Genomic DNA, 18,757 nt, shown 5'->3' on the forward strand with positions numbered 1-18,757 from the left:
CCTAGGGATGTCAGCTGTTTTGAATTTGGCTTTTCTTAGTTATTTGAGCCTCAATAGAGAAAAAATAGAGAATTATAACAGACACAGTAAAAGTGGCGATATGTATTTATCGCTAAGGTAGGAAGCATGGTGCCATGTGTACATGCTGTCTTCTGGGCAGCGGTGAGGTGATAGCAGAAGTATAGATGACATTTAGCATCAATTCGGAAGGTTGAACCTTGAGAGAATGAAGCGCTAACACCCAGGGCACCCCTTAAATGTCATGAGGTTGCTTCTGTCCTAGGCACCAGCCTTGGGAGAGGTGAGAAATTAGTCCTGCAGCTCATTTCTGTGTTCTGTGTTCAGATGAGGAGCGCTGGTAATTTGAGTAATAGAGCCAAATGCTCAAGGACGGGGACTGCAGGGGAAGGAGGTGTGCAGGCAGGACCTCCACAGGTTTGCACTGAGGAGGAGGAACTAAACCCATCTGTATGTTGTTGACACCCTCTAGGTAACAGCTGACATGTCACAGGTACATTAACTTCTATGAACTGCTGGCATTATTCACTGTGCTGAACTGATTCCAGTGAGCTTCTTGGTCGTTTGTAAATTTCTTGTCTCCTATGGGCCTCGATTTCAGAATGGTAGCATAAACCATGAAAGCCATGATGGCAAAACATCTCCGTTCTCATTGTTAGAATGGAACCAGAATTACAGAGTGGCCCCAAAACACTTGAAATGCCCAGACCTCCACCTTTAGGACTTGGTGGGGTTGGCAACTCTCCCCATGAAGAGCAGGCAGCTGGTGCGGTGCTCATAGATGAGGAACAGAAAGGGGCGGTCGACAGTGAAACGGACTTGGGTAGACAGTGGCATGAACCCCACAGTGGTCACGGCGGCAGCTTGGGTGCCCTCTTCGTTCACCATGATGGTACCTTGGTGCTTGAACTGTTTGAAAATGGAAAGGAAAGTTGTCAGATCCCATCAGTGGGCACACGGAGGGATAGAGAATAGAGTGGAGTCTCCTTTCATTCAGGGTGGAAAGACCACATACAAGGCCCAAACCACAGCTGGTCAGAAGGACCCTTGAAGGTCTTGCTCACCTCCTTCCAAGTGCAGTAATTGTGCTCAGAAGCTGTGTTGTGTAAACTGTGTATCTTTTTTTTTTTTTAATGTTTGTTTATTTTTGCAAGATTGAGAGAGACAAATTGTGAGTGGGAGAGGGACTGAGAGAAAGGGAGACACAGAATACGAAGCAGGCTCCAGGCTCTGAGCTGCCAGCACAGACCCTGATATGTGGCTCAAACTCACAAACCATGAGATCATGACCTGAGCCAAAGTCAGACATTTAACCAACTGAGCCACCCAGGCACCCCTAAACAGTGTGTATCTTTAAACTCCAACATTACAGTCGCTCATAGTGGTGACAGTATGAGTGGTCTGCCAGCAAGAGAGCAGCTCTAGGTGCATTGCCAGAAGGGTTGGGCCTCGATCAGCATGTTGTTTGGACTGGTATTCTCTCTTTTTTTTTGTGAAGTGTCTGTGGTTGTGTTAAGTTCAGCATGCAGGTCATGCAGTGTCTCTGCATGTATTTAATGAGCCTTTCATGATTCAGCTGGGTGTAGGTATTTCACAGATTGGAGCACACACCCCATCTCTTTCTGCTGTCAGTGGGGATGGGGGCTACCATGGTGCTCCCTAAAACAGACTACCCTGCCCACTCAGTGCCTGACAGACCCAGGGAGAGCAGACCCAGCACCCCTGAGCTGTGAAGTCATGTGAGGCAGGAGGGAGGCTTTGCTGGGGGAAGATCCTGGGGTCAGGTGCAGAGGGTGGACAAGGGGAGAGATTACCAGATCGATGGTGATCCTGTGGTCTGAGATTCCTGCCATATTGCTGTCTTTGTCAAACAGCGCTGTGACCCCCATTGACTTCAGGGCCTCCACCAGGTTGTAGTTCTTCTCCAGCTTGAATTTAGGCAGAAGCACCTCTCGAGTTCTGATCAGAGAAGGAAAGGGGGCCCAGTTTTATTGAACCACAAGTTATACAAGAATCATGTCTTTCCCTCAGATGTCCACAACCTACCTTTCTCCCACCAACCCCAGGTTGCTTTTACCACAGAATTAATGCAGCACTTCTTAAAATTCACATCCTAGTACTGTCAGTTGAGGATTTGAGAGAGACCATCCATTATGATTCCAGTTCCTTAAAATGGAGATATGGTTAGTACTGTGCAGTCATTTCCTCCATACTGTGGGATTCACATCCTGCCTTCCTGGCCAGCAGCAGAATGGTTACTGGTTTATGGTTTGAGGGTATCTAAAATAATTCTCTTGTTTGGGTCCTTGATTTTAGGCATTTCTTATTTCGTTAAGTAAGCAATTAAATATCTGGTCAGTGTACTGAAAAAAGAAGCCTTCATTTGCCAGACAGTGCTAAATGTTCTCAGTCCTTGCCTCAACACATTCAGTCCTTATTGATAAACAGCAACTCTAGTGCCCATAGGGCCAAGTCCAGCACATGAAGGAGATAAAGAGGACATCAGGCATGGTCCCCCTTTTCAAGAGTTTGCTTCCCTTTTGCCAAGCCAGTACTCACATGTGTGAAGCAACAGAATTGTAAAGGTGGTATGATAATGTCTGAACAACTAGAATAGATCTAAGTACTGGAGCCATCCAACAGGGGATGGGGAGGAGGGATATTCCTGTGGCCTGGAGGCTGCCCACAGCTTGAGAGATGGTATGAGCAAAGCCTGGAGGGAGCTTAAGGCTGTGGTATGGCTGGGGTACAATGGGGCACTTGGCAGGTGGGGAGGAAAGAGGAGGAGGGCTGGAGCAGGTCAGATGGGGGCTGTGTCTTTGGGCCTAGCCAAGAAGCTAGGCCACATCCCATGGGCAGGGGGCCCACAGAGAGCTTATGAGAAGAGGAGGTGGAGTGGAGGGTGTTTTGGGAATGCTGTTTGGAGGCCAGTGCGGGGTGGCTTGAGGAATGGAATGGACAGGCTGGTTAGGCCTTCCTGGCTCAGGGTAGGAGGTCATGGCAGTGAGGTTAAGAAGGATGCAGGCACAAGAGGGACTTTTTTTTGTTTTCTTTTTGAGAGAGAGAGAGAGAGAGAGAGAGAGAGAGAGAGAATCTCAAGCAGGCCATATGCTGAGCTCAGAGCCCAACATGGGGCTCAATCCCATGACCCTGGCATCATGACCTGAGCCGAAATCAAGAGTCAGATGCTCAACCGACTGAGCCACCCAGGCATCCCTCATTTCTTTGTATTTTTGTCCCAAAAGGAAATCTGAACCAAATTCATATCTTAATATGGGCCTAGCCAGTATTAAATAAAGCAGAAAAACAACTTTTTTATTCTTTCTGCCATGATCCTCTAATAGTCATAGTAAATATTTAAAACCTGTAGTTTTGTCTATGGAGTAATAAATAGTAAGAGGAAAATCATGAATGACATGTCCTTAATAGGCTACAAGGACCACAGGATTTCCTGCTCAGGAAAGGGAAAGCTCATCTTTGTTGAACACCTCTCAGGCACCAGGCGCTGTGAGGGATGCTCAATATTACATTTCTATTTATTTCTCTCTGTGACCCTGGGAAATCATGGAATCATGCTACCTTTACGGATGACAAAGCCAGGGCTCAAAGCCACAGAGCAACTAGATGGCAGAGCCAGGATTGTTTCCATACTGGCACAAAGTCACCTGCCCCTCACTTCTGAAACTGTCATAGGGAAGGCAGATGTGTTTCTCACAGATGCTTTCTGATTACTTCTCACTGAGCAGGAAATTTGGTCTGAATTAACAAGAGTGACCCAGTGTAACAGTTCTTGTTTTTTTTGTGCACACAGCTTCCTTCTTAAAATGACCAAAGTTCCCAGTATTCCTGGGCTCTCCCAGCCTCCCAGAGATCAAAAGAACATTCAACTTAAAGTACCTGTTTGTCATGCTTTTCTGCCATCTCTCCACCACCTGTGGTGTCAGCTGTGTCTCAAGGGTCTTCATCCCAGACAGCTTGTGAGGGACCACAATTAGCATGCTGATGCCCCCCACATACTCCAGCCGCAGGACATCACAGTCCAGCTCCTGGTCATTTGCGGCCAGAAAGTTCCCCTTGGTCTGCATCATGGAAACTTTGACTACTTCTCGTTCATTGAGTCGGAAGTTGTGGTTGTGTGTCATTTCTACTGGGAATTTATTCACCCAGGATCCTGTAAAGTCAACAAGAACAAGGCTTTTATTAAAATGTTATTTTAAAGCAGTGGTCCACACATGTAAGTGTGCAACAGAAACACCCGAAGGACTTGTTCTGGCTACAGGGCCCACCCCCAGTGTCCCTGGTTCTGTAGGTCTGATTTGAGCCAAGAACTTGGATTTCTAACAAGTTCCCAGGTGATGCTGATGCTCCTGGTCCAGAGACCACACTTTGAGGACCACTGTTCTAAATGATTCCAAGAAGGTCACAATGCTAACATACTTGTAGGAAGCGTGATAATGGTAGAGAAATAGACTGGAATGAATTCTGGTGTAGATGCAGGCACTAACTAGTTGTTTGACTCTAGCAAGATGCCTAACATGCCTGGACCTCTGCTTGTTGTTGATCTATAAAAAGAGTAGCTTTTTTCTCATGACAGCTCTAGTTTGATGGCTTTCATCCTCTCCACTCTGCGATTCGATAGGGACTAGCTGCACACACTGATGATGCCATCAGATCTTCACATCAGATTTGGGTGTGGGGTGTCTACATAGCTCAGTCGGTTAAGCATCTGACTCTTGATTTCCATTCAGGTCATGATCTCATGGTTTGTGAGATCAAGCCCCAGGTCAGGCTCTATGCTAATAGCACAGAGCGTGCCAGGGATTCTTTGTCTCCCTCTCTCTCTCTGCCCCCCTTCCTCGTTTGCACACATACACTCTCTCTCACTCTTATTCTCTCAAAATAAATAACTAAAAAAAAAAAAAAAAGATTCCGGTGTAACACTGTATCCAGGAATAAGCAGGCCTCTCTTTTAGCTCTAAGGTGCTGGTAGCTACTAATGACTGCTGACTGACAATGGAGAACTGGCAGTGTGCCTGCGTTCCCCTAAGCATCTCTCCTGGATCACTCATTCCTTCCTCCTAGCAACCATATGAGGTGCATGCTTTTTATTATTAGCCCTGTTTTACAGACAAGGAAGCAGAGGCACAAAGAGGCTAAGTAACTTGTTCTAGGTTTCCAGTTGGTAGTTAGAACTGCTGGGATGAGGTAAGCTGGAGGTTCTTTAGGAGGAGGTTTAAACTGCCTGCCTGTGATGGGAGCCAGGTTTCCTTCTCCCTGTGCGGGCCTCTGCCCCAGGCTTCTCGGCCTCGGCACTGTTGACATTTGGGCAGTTCTCTGTTGTGGGGGCTGTCCTGCCTTGTAGGGTGTTTAGCAGCATCCTTGACCTTTGCCCCTGAGATGCCAGGGGTGCTTCCCCCTGCCCCCAGGTTGTTGCAACCACGGATGTCACTACCCTTCTGCTGGAGCTGTCACATGTCTCCTAGGATTCTTCTGACTTCCTCCTGAGGCCCAACCTCTGTTTTTATTGGCTTTGCAATGTGGTTATAACATTTGTAATTAAAAATCAAATTAGTAACAGATTTAGAAGCTGGTGATTAAAATTACACTTCTAGGGACGTCTGGGTGGCTCAGTCAGTTAAGTGTCCGACTCTTGATTTTGGCTCAGGTCATGATCTCACAGTCATGACTTTGAGCCCTGTGTTAGATCTGAGCTGGGTGCGGAGCCCAAGATTCTCTCTCTCCCTCTCTCCCTCTGCCCCTTCCCCACTCCCACACACACTCTCTTTCTCTCAAAATAAAATAAAATAAAATAAAATACACCTCTAGACCTTCCTTTCTTTTGATAAGCATCAATGAAAGACTAACTCCTATTAGCATTTCATCCCTCTGGTTCCAACACTAAATTAAGTGACTATCCAACATGAGGGGAAAAGGACGCACATATATTTGCCACTTTTGCCCTTTGGCGTTACACTGGTCACTGAGTGCAGGAGGTCATAAACTGACTGTCCTAGTTATTTCTGAAGCCCATGCTGGCATGAGTGGCTTGCTGCTGTGTTTCTCTGTCTATTCCCAATCATCCAGCTAGCCTAATGCATAGGCATTCGTGTCCAGGGTGCCCCACAGACCAGTAAGACTGAGGGCCTTGATGCTGCCCAAGTGACTTACACTGGCTGTTCTAAAGCCATTCCTAAACATAGGTTAGTTGCCCATAGAAGCAGAGTAAACATCACTAGCAATATCATACCTACTTAATATATTATATGACATTGACATCTGCAGTTTTACTCATTCAAGTTCATTAAACTCCTGCCACATTCCACATACTGGGCTAGCACTGTATCACTGTCTCTTGCAGTCCTGCACACAGCCCTGTTAGAGTAGATGTTATCATCTCTGTGATAAAGGTGAGGAAACTGAGTCGCAGAGACATTGAATGACTTTCCTGAGGCCACATGAATAGGGAGTGGTGAGGCCAGGGCTTACACTCCAGTTTGCTCACTTCCAAAAGACATACTTACAGCCAGTAATAAAAATTATATGTATGTGTTCACTGTATATATAGTTCATGTGTGTGTGTGTGTGTGTGTGTCTGTCACAAGCCTGCTAGAGCCTCAGCCTTTGATCTACCCACCACAAGGCCAGCGGTGTGCCTGGCATTCGGGGGGGAAGCCCAGGGACCTGGCTCAGCCTCCATGTCCCTCCTGTGGTCTTGGCTGCTTCAGCCCTACTTTGCCCATCTGGCAGAATGCCTACCTGACACAGCTGTGAGGAGGTCTCGGCTTACCTTCAGCAGCCCCACCACCTCAGAGCAGCAGCCAAGAGAGGTCTCCTGTCCTTCACCTCTCTGGGCTGCTATAACCAACACTGGAGCTAAGTAGCGAAGAAGCGTGGCCTCCCAGACCTGGGGGACTGACTCTAGCTGGTGCCTGCCAGTTCTTGGTGGCAGAGAGGAGAGTGATTGTGTGTCACCATGAGTCGTTGAGATATAGACTCATTCCTTGTGTCTGCCCTCTGGCTCTCTAGGCTTGTAGAGTGGGGTAGAGGTTTCTTCTGGTTCAGGTCCCAGGGCACTATGAAAGAGGTTTGGGTTTTACAAGTCCATTGCCAATTTATTTCTAGGATCCCAGGGGTCCTATGTGCATAGTGGTGTGGGGTTGGCAAATGTCCTCCTTTCTTGCCTGGCGCAGAACAGTTGGTCTAGAAATAATAGTATATTTCCCCGCCCCCTCCTGCCCATTAGTGCATAAGTATCCCAAAAAGGAGTTGCAGGTGTTCATGTCAGTTAGTCAAGCTGAACAGTTTTCAGACATCTGTCTTCAGCCTCTTGTCCATATTCCTGCTTACCAATAATTGGGGAAGGAGATGAAAAAAAACACCCCAAAAACCCTCAAATCTAGGCTGGCCAAATTCTAAAAAGGTTTTCCATTTTTTCTTCCAATTTAACAAAGCAACCTGGGACAACCTTGGCTCTGCCCTTAATTGACTGTGTGCCCTGGGAGCCTCATTTTACTTCTCTGTGCCTTAGTGTCTCCATCTGTAACATGCAACACTAATAACAAGGTTTTGGTGGAGATTCAGTGAGCAGAAAGCACAGAGTTAGGGCTCAGTGTCAGCTGCCACCATCACCCCATCCTCATCTTCCCTGTGAGCTAACCTGTGTCTTGGTTTCCTGGATAAATCAGAGCTAGAACATTTTTTTAAAATAGTTTGTATAGTTTATTTATTTTGAGAGAGAGTGAGCGAGCATGAATGGGAGAGGGGCAGAGAGGGGGGAAGAGAGAGAGAATCCAAGCAGGCTCCACGCTGTCAGCATGGAGCCCAATGTGGGGCTTGAACCCACGAACAATGAGACCATGATCTGAGCTGAAGTCAGACACTCCACTGACTGAGCCACCCAGGAGCCTCTAGAATATAGTTCTCGATGTTCAGTCCATCTGTGCACTAAAAGTATGTTGCGAATTTGTTTTGAGAAACTTAAGCTATTCTTACCTTTAAATTTTTCTTTTTTTAATGTTTATTTATTTTTGAGAGAGAGAGCACATGCGGAAGCAAGCTCCAGGCTCTGAGCTGTCAGCACAGAGCCCAACGTAGGGCTCAAACCCACGAACCATGAGATTCTAACCTGAGCCAAAGTCGGACGCTTAACCGACTGAGTCACCCAGGTGCCCCAGCTATTCTTACCTTTAAAGTAGATGCAGTTTAGAATCATTATCTGAGTAGCTGGGTCTATATTCTCCAGAGCGTCTTTTATGAGACCCTTGGTGAGCTTCAGAATGTGGTTATTGGTTTTCGATATGAAGGCAGGGTCTGAGAAGTTAGCCTCCAGGGCCTCCGCAAAGTAGTACTCTTTTACTTTCCTTTTGAAGTCATCCAGGATTGGAAATTGCTTCTGGACATAAAGATCATTGACCGACCTCAGTGTGTACCCAAAATTCCTCCTGAAGAGGCGATGAGTCAGCTTACGGAAGAGATTGTGAATGGTCATGATCTCATACTTGCTGCTGGCATTGACAAAGTCTTTAAAATGCAAAATCGAGTGCACTTGTTCATAGGTCTCCCCCTGCAGGCCAAAGGAAATCATACCCATGGCGGTGGAAATGCCCACTGGGGCTATAAAGATGTTGTCGGAAGGACGCACCTGCTCCTTCAGTGCTCTGTAAAGGTTGAAAGCGAACTTTGCATTGAGGATGTTGAGACGCTGGATTCGGCTCTTGCCTTGGAAGAGCTGGAGGATGTTCCCTTCGCCAGCCTCTGAATCGGTTGGCGAAACCGCATCGATGATGTCAATATAGTCATCATCTTCACTGAATATCTTCTCCAGGTCCAGATAGTCCTCGTCCTCCTCCCCCTCTGGGATCCAGTCGTTGGTGACCGTATTTTCCTTGTGGAAGTCAGCAGGGAGAAGGGGCATGCTCAGGTTTTTGCTATTTAACTGCCCCCATTGGGGGTCTGTGGATATAGAATCTTCCCCTCCTTTCTCAAGCTGACCAGCCAGGCTGTTGCTCCCACATATAGACATTAGGATGAGAGAAATGATGAGGGGTTGGAATGGGCATTTCATTTTGGCAGAGCTAAAGCTGGGAGAGAAAACCAATGACATGGTGAGAGGTGGCCTCATGGACCTGCCACCACACTGCTCAGATGACAAGCAGTCATCTGGGTTTTGACCCAGGAAGGTGCCCTGGGAGTCAGAGTGTTTAACCATTTTAGGATCATGAACTTTAAGAGAAGCTAGTGAAGATAAACAGGTAACTAATATTTTGTGTGGTTTCATAAACCTGCCTGAAGGATCTGTGGACCCTACTTGAGAATCCCTTCTTTAAGGTTTGCAAAACTAAAACCATATAGAATCCTGGGGGCTTAGCATTCCCAGGGAGTTTCTTTTTCATTCATTCACTAAACTTTGTCTCCTGTTTCCAAACAACATATTTTAGGCACGGGAGGCACAAAAGTCTCCCCCACCAAGGGGTTCTGCTCGCCTGATGGGGAGCAGATGTGCAATAAAGCACGGGGCTCACATAAGGACACTACCAAAGCAGGTAGGGGTGCAGAGCTGCGGTGCGGCTCTGCTTCCTGTGGTAGGAGCAGGGTGCCAGGAGAGCTTCACCAAGCTTCACCAAGAGGTGGGGCCTGAGTGGAGATGTTGCAAAATGTATGCAGGCCAGGCTTTTCTGAAAACAGATATCCTAAAGATAATGTGAGATTTGTGTCATTATTTTGGGGTTGTGTAATTTGCGTAAGATTTGGAATTTGTCGTAATGTAGTGATCCTCTGGGTGCCTAATGAAAGGTGACTGGTGGCTCGTCTTTCCCCTGGAGCCCCAGAAGCTGTGAGGTTATATGGCTTACCGCAGATGTGCTGTCTTCTTTGCATCTGTTACTTGGCTCCCACTGCTAGCAGGAGAACTACTAAAACTTTCTTACTTAACTGCTTCTAGCATTGAATTAGAAATAATCTTACCAGACTTAGAAGGTCTGTGTTAGGGTAATGTCAGCTCTTACTAAAAGGCCTGAGGGGCAGTCCCTTTATTGAAATCAACCAGGTAAATTTTTAATATATATGCTGTGGTAAGTAAGCCTGTCTTTATCTACCCATCCCTTGCCTTGTTCCAAGGAAGGATGTGCCTTGATTTGTCAAATCAGTTTTACCTACCAATGGCTTTACCTTTCTCTTGCTTACTTCCTATGTAATAATTACATCCTGGGTAGATGAACTATCATTTGATGCTTCTGTGTTTCTCTGGGACAGCAACAGCAGGCATTTTTAATGCTACACCATCACACGTGATCCCAGCATCACTTCTGAAGAGACCAGATGGAAGAATTGTGTCTTGTAAAGTTTGGGGTGTGTGTGTGTGTGTGTGTGTGTGTGTGTGTAACCATCTCCCATTAGGTAGATATTTGATCACCAGAATATCTGCTTCTAGTCCAAGCCAGATAAGAGTTACTGGCACCTGTTAAATAAATATTTGGACTTGTTAGGCCTGGAAATGGGGCTAGCTATACAGATACCCCACTTGGGATGCTCTTGGTTTTGTTGATGTTGATGACAGCAGTGGCTCTTGATAGAGTGTCTGCTGAATGCCAGGTGCTATACAAGGAACTTCATCTGTGCAACTTAACTTCATCCTTCCAGCATTTTACATACCAGAATACTGAGCCTTGTGTCACTATACGTGGCAGTGGAACCTCCACCTGTTTGCCTGGAAGCACCAGGACTGGTTTCTCTGCCCCCTAGTCTCCCTCCTTGGTTGGGTCTTCCCCTATGGTACTGTGAAAATAGTTGGCTCAAATGCTGTTCTAATCACCACCAAGAGACTTTTGAATCACACATTTTGGAGAGGGCAAGTCACAGTTTCTGACTTAGAAAATGTCCGCTGTCTTTTCCTGCCCCACACCGCCCCCCCACCCCACCAACACCCAGCTGAGGCTACCATGCTGCACACCTGTCCCACTTGCGGGAAACAACTTCTAATGTGTCTGGCTACAGGTAGAACTGGGCCCAATTTCCAGACAGAATTGGGCGTGAATATTGATAGCAGTACACTGTAAAAAGAGAAGAAAGTGAGCAACGTGATGAAAGTCTCCTTTCTAGGCTGCACTTAAAAGGATCCTTCTCAGATAAAAACAAGGTTAAAAACAACAACAGTAACGTGAATGAGTAAGAGTTCAGGAAAAGGAATCTGAGACCAGATAAGGAGGCAGAGATGAAGACATTCATGTTTTTTTCATGTATTCATGTAGTATATTTGGAAGCTTCTTATACCCTGTTTCTGCATTATCTGATAAAAAACCAAAAATAGTGTTCATTATTCCCTTATTAGAGGAAGGAGAAAAGCTCTTTGATATTGTTTGTGGATTAAAATTAAGGATCTAAGGGGCACCTGGGTGGCTCAGTCGGTTAAGTGTCCAACTTCAGCTCAGGTCATGATCTCATGGTTCCTGGGTTCAAGCCCTGCTTCTGCGTCTGTGCTGACAGCTCAGAGCCTGGAGCCTGCTTCGGATTCTGTGTCTCCCTCTCTGTCTTCCCCTCCCCGGCTCATATTCTGTCTCTGTCTCTGCCTCTCTCTCTCTCAAAAGTAAATAAGTATTAAAATTTTTTTTAAATTAAGGATCTAAAAGGCCCATCTTCCTGTCATTTTGCCATTTATTAAGAATTATATAAGACACTTTAAAACTATCACTAAGTTGTGTTTAAATCCAGATGACTATCTTTGAAGAGAAGCAATATTTTTTAAAGGTAAATCATTCAAAAGTTTGCTTTTCTGGGAACTTTATATGGCGCTTTCTCATGCCAATTGTATGGAACAGGTTTAGCCTTTTTGATCACGCATCAGAGCGTAACATCTGGACACCCTAGTCCCTCCAGGGTGTGTCTTCAGGCCCCAAGAGGGCAGATGTGTTGGGAGAGAAGTAACTGCCTAAAGTTTTTTTAAAAAATCTTTCATTTTAGAATAACTTCAAACTTACAGAAGTTGAAAGATCAGCATAAAAAACAATCCCTGTGCACCCAGATTTCACCAGCTTTTGTATTTTAGAACAGTTGCTTTATGGCTCTCTCCGTGTGTATGCGTGTGTGTGTGTGTGTGTGTGTGTGTGTGTGTGTGTGTGTGTGTGTGTGTGTATGGGTGTGCACACAGGCACACATGTATACTCTTTTTTTTCTGAACTTTCTGACAATAGGTCACTTGTATGTCCCTCTCACTTTAAATTCTAATATTTTAGGGAAAAGTGCCTAAGGACAAGGATATTTTCATGCACCATCATAGTACAGTTATCCATTTAAAATAATCTAACATAGGCACAATACTTTATTCTAGTTCCTGTTCCAATTTTGTCAATTGTCTCAAAAACATAACTGACGAATGTTACAATAGGCAGACTAAAAAATAAAAACATTTTTCCATTTTTAGGATGATGTAGAAAGCTTTTGAACTTGTAGTTTGATAGAGAAATGCACCAGTTACCCATCTCTAACCACCGCAAATAAGAGTTTATAATCAGCAGAAATGTCAGAAACCCAACTCACCTCTGTGCTTCTGAGAAGTGTGGCAGAGATGAAATGAGCCAAGGTCACCAGCAGGGTTTCAATGTGAACTTTGATGCTGGGCTGGTATTGGGTATTTTCCAAAGTAAATATGTCCCAAATCAAACACCATTCAACTAGCTTTGTCAGCACAAACCCCCTCGGCTGTGTCTTTGATCTCTGCTGAGTGACTTCTGACTTCTCTGCCCCAGTTCTGGTGCAGCTGGTGTTTTGAAGGCCTGATTTGTCACTTTGTCAATGTGCTTGTGGACACAGTCCTTGCTGAAGCCACCACATAATTGACATACTCTTCAGAGCTCTGGAGGCTTGGTTGCATTGGGGGTAGCTATAATGTTCCCCTGAAAGCAGAGGCCCTCTGCCTGCCCTCTAGCTTTGAATTCTCCCACTGGGATGATCTCCATGTCTGACCTGGCCCTGGTCTCCAGGGCTAATGCGGCTACTAGGCACATGTCCCCATGCTTCTATTAGCATGTCCCTCTGAAAAGTGAAGGAAGGGAATGAGATTAGTGATTTATAACATAAGGAGACCTTGGCACCGAACTTTCTTCAGTCAGGGGTCACTCACTGTGTTCTGTGCCAGGCTTGCAGCCCAGATCCCATGTCCATTGCAGGACAGATAGGGTATTACCAAACAGTGCTTCCCAAACTTCGGGTCCTAGGCATTCACAGGGATCTGTGGGGCTAGGATCACTCTTTAAAATTAGTTTTAGGGGCGCCTGGGTGGCTCAGTCGGTTAAGCGGCCGACTTTGGCTCAGGTCATGAGCTCGTGGTCCCTGAGTTCGAGCCCCACGTTGGGCTCTGTGCTGACAGCTCAGGGCCTGGAGCCTGTTTCGGATTCTGTGTCTCCCTCTCTCTGACCCTCCCCTGTTCATGTTCTGTCTCTCCCTGTCTCAAAAATAAATAAAAACATTTAAAAAAAATTTTTTAATAAATAAATAAATACATAAATAAAATTAGTTTTAAATTCTGTAATCTAAAACATCATTGGAGTACCTGGGTGGCTCAATTGGTTGAGTTGGTTGAGCATATGACTCTTGGTTTTGGCTCAGGTCATGATCCCAGGGTTGTGGAATTGAGCCCTGCATCACCCTCCATGCTGAGTGTGGAGCTTGCTTAAGATTCTCTCTCTCTCTCTCTCTCTCTCTCTCTCTCTCTCTCTCTCTCACTCTCTCCCTCTCCCCCTCTCCCCCTCTCCCCCTCCCCCTCTCTCCCTCCCTCTCTCCCTCTCTCTCCCCCTTCCTCCCTCCCTCCATCTCTCCCCCCTCCCTCATCTCTCCCCGCCATCTCTCCCTCTCCCTCTGTCTGTCTCTCTCTCACTAAATAAATAAATAAATAAATAAATAAATAAATAAATAAATAAAATGTTATTATAGGAATGTTCTGGATTGCCTAGAAGACCAACTTGTCACAGAGTGCTGCTCCCTGATTTTGGTACCTGAGAGTGTGTTTGTCACCCAGAGACCCTCTAAAGGGAGAACATAACTCTCTGGGGACTCTGTAGGTGCTCTTAAGGAGCCCATAGCAGGGCGTCTGTGTGTTACTCATTTCGAGAAATTTCTGGCATGTAAAGGGTTGTCCATTGTGTTCAAGACCTGGCAAGAGTGGCTGGATTTGGGTCTAGGTTAGCACTCACTAGCTTTACTCACACGTGGCTTTCTCAGAATCTTCATCGTTCCTACTCAGTACTAGGACTTCAGTGTGGGCACCATTACGCTGGCTCAGAGTGTCCATTACCTCTGTCTGGAATCTTCAGGGATCTAATAATCTGCTCCAGGCCAGCTCCCTCCACCTCTACCTTGTTCTCACACACTAAGCTTGGCCCCCGCCAGAGCTTTAGCACTGGCTGTTCTTTCTGCATGGAAGTTGTCTCTCTGGACCACCACATGGCTGCTGTGCTCACACCATCTGCTCTGGGCTTCACCAAGGCTGAACTGGCTACTCTGACAGGAATCCCACCTCCTGCCCTCTGTGTTCTCCTCTCTGAAACAGTAGTTATACCTACTGTATAAGGTTGCTGTGAAAATTAAATGAGGTAATAATGTGTGGAAAGCACAGAGAATGGCACCCGGCACTTAGTAAATGCTCAGTAAATGTTAGCTATTATCACTTTCACCACACATAGTTTATTCACAGGAAAGGTCTGGAAGGAGATGCAGCCAGCTTTTAACATTGGACACGGAAGGCAGGTGGAAAGTGTTCCTTTTTCACTCTACGTACTTCTTTGCTGAAATTTCTTTTCTATGAGTATATATTGTTTAGATTATTTTAAACTAATCAATACTGTTTCTTACATAGCTTGATTTCTTTTTTTATTCTTATTATATTAGAGAGATAGTGTGAGTGAGTGAGGGGCTGAGAGAGAGAATTTTGAAGCAGGGCTTAAACCCACAAACCATGAGACCATGATCTGAGCCAAAGTCAGATGCTTAACTGACTGAGCCACCCAGGTGCCCCTTACATATCTAGGTTTCTGATCATGTAACTGAGTGTTGACAGCCCTTCTTGACAATTCTGACAGTTTTGGATCTGTATCCCAATGGAGGTGTATAGTTTTGGCCCCCACTGTAAATCAGTACCTTCCGCCACACATACTCCATTGTTTTCTTTCTAGTTACAAGGCTTGCCTTATGGTTAGATATGTTTTACAGCTTTTTTTTGTTAAAATTTTTTTTAAGTTTATTTATTACGAGAGAGGGAAAGAGAGAAAGAGAGCAAGCAGGGGAGGGGCAGAGAGGGAGGGAGAGAGAGAATCCCAAGCAGGCTCTGCACTGTCAGCACAGAGCCCAACGCAGGGCTCAAACTCAGGAACCATGAGATCATGTCCTGAGCTGAAATCAAGAGTTGGATGCTTAACCAACTGGCTAAGCCACTCAGGTGCCCCACCAACTTTTTATTATGAAATTTAAAAATATACAGAGCAATTGAAAGAATTGAATAATGGACATCCATATACCAGCATCCTAGATAAAACAGTTACTATTTTGCCTTATCTGCTTAATTCCCTGTGTGCGTGCCCCCTGAGGGTATCTCCTGAGGTATTTGAAAGGGAGTTGTAGAGGTCATAACACTTCAGCCCTGGGTACTGGAGCTTTGTCTCTTAAATGGAAGGGTCTCTGCCCTACTCTGCACCACTGTTAACATCTAGGAAAATCAATCCTCCTCTCTCATATCAGACATATCCCAGTCAGATTTCTCCATGACTTCTTTGATAGCTTTTTATTTATTTATTTACTATTTATTTATTTTTCTTTTTTTTTAATTTTTTTTTTCAACGTTTATTTATTTTTGGGACAGAGAGAGACAGAGCATGAACGGGGGAGGGGCAGAGAGAGAGGAAGACACAGAATCGGAAACAGGCTCCAGGCTCTGAGCCATCAGCCCAGAGCCTGACGCGGGGCTCGAACTCACGGACCGCAAGATCGTGACCTGGCTGAAGTCGGACGCTTAACCGACTGCGCCACCCAGGCGCCCCATATTTTTCTTTGATAGCTTTTTAAAATCCAGGATCCAGGGGTGCCTGGGTGACTTAGTTAAGCGTCCAACTCTTTTTTTTTTTTTTTTAAGTTTATCTATTTTGAGAGAGAGCATGAGCAGGGGGAGGGATGGGGGGGAGAGAAAGAGAGAATCCAAACAGGCTCTGTGCTGACAGTCCCCAACTTGGGGTTTGAACCCAAGAACTGTAAAATAATGACCTGAACTGAAGTCAAGAGTTAGACACTTAACTGACTAAGCTACCCAGGTGCCCTTATTTATTTTTCTGTTCTAACAAATCTTACAACACTTTTGTGCCTAACTCAGATTTTTTTTGGATACATTGCTAGAGAGGAGATTTTTGGTGAAATGATGGGATTATTTAGAATTTTTTATTCATTTTACCAAATTGCTTTCCAGGAAATAGTGTACCAGTTTATATAGTCCTTACCAGTCATGGGTTCAGGTGCCCATCTCTCTCTGTGATCCCCCACCCCTGCCAGCAATGGTATCTATCATCATGTGTCCTACCCCATGACCCTGGCCCATACTTGGCACTCATGAATGTTTGTGTTGCAGAGACCCCTCATCGTAGGTTGATTATCACCGTAGGAGGCTTGACGTCCTCTGGGGGTTCTGTGAGGACCAATTTGTCCAATAGGTGAGGTGCTGTGCGCAAATTTAACGTTTTTTGCATAACTGCAAGCTACTGCCTGCTTTATACTGGGCGGGACACCACCTGGAGCAAGGATGCAGGGACTTCAGCCTCTCACTCCTGCGCCTAAGCAACTCTGCCTATACCTGTTTTACATCTTGGGATTCTGCCCAAGATTATTGTTTGGAAAAGTTGCGCTGCCAGAAAAGATCTGAAAACCACTTCTCCTTGATCCATGAGATTTCTCACGATCACACTTTCTCTTCAGTCACAACTGTTCACCTGAGCTCCAGCCTCCCCAGGCCCTCCATGCTCTACACAGGATGGGCTGCTTTCTCTTCTCTGCCTGGCTAAGAGTTCCTTGCATAGTAACATTGAGACCCATGACACCTTCTCCAGGATCTCTGCCACACTGTGATTATTTCCTCACCTGCCTCCAAACTAGGCAGCAAGTCCTCTGCAGGAATGGGGCTTTTCACCTCCCAGGCATGGTGCCTGGTGCAGATTAGCTACTCAATAAGTGTTTGCCGAATGGGTGAGTATTTACCAGTGAACTGATCAAGAGGTGTTGGTCACTGCTCAGTGTGTCTTTTCCTACCCAAAATGACTGACAGATTCTTGGAGAATGAATCTGTGGTTGATTTCACATCTGTAGGTTTTAGGGCTTACAAGCAAATAACTTCCTTTTCTCCCTCTGTCCTTGGTATATCAGCTCACCCGAAGGTTGCCTCCCATCAAAGAAGCCAAACCTCGGTTGCAGAAGCTCTTCCGGGACTTCTGGCTCTATTCTGTGCTGATGGGATTCGCAGTGGAGGGGTCAGGTAGGGCAATACTTGCTCTTCTGGGGAAGACAAGAGTGCAGAGTGAAAACAAAGGTGGAAGTAGGACTCTACCTAATTATGAATGTGTATGCATTCAAAATTAGTTCAAATTCAGCTGCTGCTTCCTACAAGTGTGTATGCAAATGTTATACTTCCCAGATGTATTTTAGGGTTCTAAGAATACCATGAATCTTAGAAAAAAACCCATCCAAGTTAGAAGACAAACTCATTTCTGTGCCCCATTTTGGGGTAATTGGCTCAAGCAAAGGACCCACGACTGTAGAAATGGTCATTGTCAACTGCTCTATAGTGATTCTTGAGCAAGGTGGTGGTCTCACTTGTGGGCACTCTCTTGCAGGACTTTGGCCAGAAGAATGGTACGAAGGGGTCTGTGAAATAGCCACCAAGTCACCCCTGCTCACGTTTCCCAGCAAAGAACCACTGCGTTCCGTCCTCCAGTATAACTCGGCCATGAAAAACGACACAGTCACCCCTGTAAGGATTCTCACCCTGCCAAGGATAGATGATGCAGGGCAGGGATTTTGCTAAGCTTTCTTGAACAATGGGCAGATCCTTTCTTTGTCCTTGTTATCACATGTTATCTACTTCTCCTGGAGGAGGGCCGCTTTCCCCTCCAGGTGCTTGTGTGAGAGCCCTTGAGCCTTTTATTTCCTCCTAGGCTGAACTGAGTGAGCTCCGCAGCACCATCATCAACCTGCTGGACCCTGCCCCCGAAGTGTCCGCCCTCATCAACAAGCTGGACTTTGCCATGTCCACCTATCTCCTGTCTGTTTATCGGCTGGAATATATGAGGTATACAGGCCTTTACCTCCCAATACAGCCCCTGGAGCTAATTTTTATATATTTGTGCCTTCTGGGGGTGGGACTCTTCAGTTCCTCCTAAGACATGTAAGCTTTCTTAAAAAGCAAAAAACAGAGGCAGTCACTTTCAAATGTCCCCTCTCTGTAAAGAGAGCTTTCCTATTATTCTTACTTTCTAATCTTATACTCTAATACACTTTTGCCTGCTACTCAAAAAAAAAAAAAAGACAAAAAACAAAAACACCCTCTGCTTTTCTTGTGTGCTCCTCCCTCCTGAGTACCAAACACCACATCTTATAACTCTCTTATTATCCTCTCCTTATAGGGAATAGGCTTCTGAGCCATCACGATAGATATTGCAAACTCTGTCCACTTGACTAAGAGCCCCTGTTAGGGATCAGCCCTCACTGAAAATGGTCT

General features: G+C 45.6%; 2 protein-coding genes across 2 annotated transcripts in view; one reads left to right on the plus strand and one right to left on the minus strand.

The window, feature by feature from the left end:
• Nucleotides 1-18,757, plus strand: part of PI4KA (phosphatidylinositol 4-kinase alpha) — a 113,993-nt gene that overhangs the window by 48,866 nt on the left and 46,370 nt on the right. The window contains exons 20-22 of the mRNA XM_086682310.1: nt 17,407-17,515; nt 17,874-18,010; nt 18,195-18,328. Of these exons, the coding sequence (XP_086538436.1) occupies nt 17,407-17,515; nt 17,874-18,010; nt 18,195-18,328 (380 nt within the window). The remainder of the gene's footprint in view (nt 1-17,406; nt 17,516-17,873; nt 18,011-18,194; nt 18,329-18,757) is intronic.
• Nucleotides 83-12,701, minus strand: SERPIND1 (serpin family D member 1). Its single transcript, XM_025933653.2, has 5 exons — nt 12,550-12,701; nt 8,203-9,098; nt 3,916-4,189; nt 1,833-1,977; nt 83-927 (listed from the first exon to the last, which is right to left on the minus strand). The coding sequence occupies exons 2-5, from the start codon at nt 9,080-9,082 to the stop codon at nt 736-738; spliced, it is 1,491 nt and encodes a 496-aa protein (XP_025789438.2). The 5' UTR covers nt 9,083-9,098; nt 12,550-12,701; the 3' UTR covers nt 83-735.

Source organism: Puma concolor, chromosome D3, assembly GCF_028749965.1.
Source record: "Puma concolor isolate L17-30 chromosome D3, mPumCon1.1.hap2, whole genome shotgun sequence".
Lineage (NCBI taxonomy): Eukaryota > Metazoa > Chordata > Mammalia > Carnivora > Felidae > Puma > Puma concolor.

Bases quoted from the DNA above. Each gene is read 5' to 3' on its own strand.
- SERPIND1 (XM_025933653.2), bottom strand. From the start codon at position 9,082: ATGAAATGCCCATTCCAACCCCTCATCATTTCTCTCATCCTAATGTCT. The intron at 1,978-3,915 runs GTACTTTAAGTT...TTCTCTGATCAG, and splicing joins CAGAAAAGCATGACAAACAG to AACTCGAGAGGTGCTTCTGC. The intron at 928-1,832 runs GTAATCTCTCCC...ATTTTCAAACAG, and splicing joins ACAGGATCACCATCGATCTG to TTCAAGCACCAAGGTACCAT.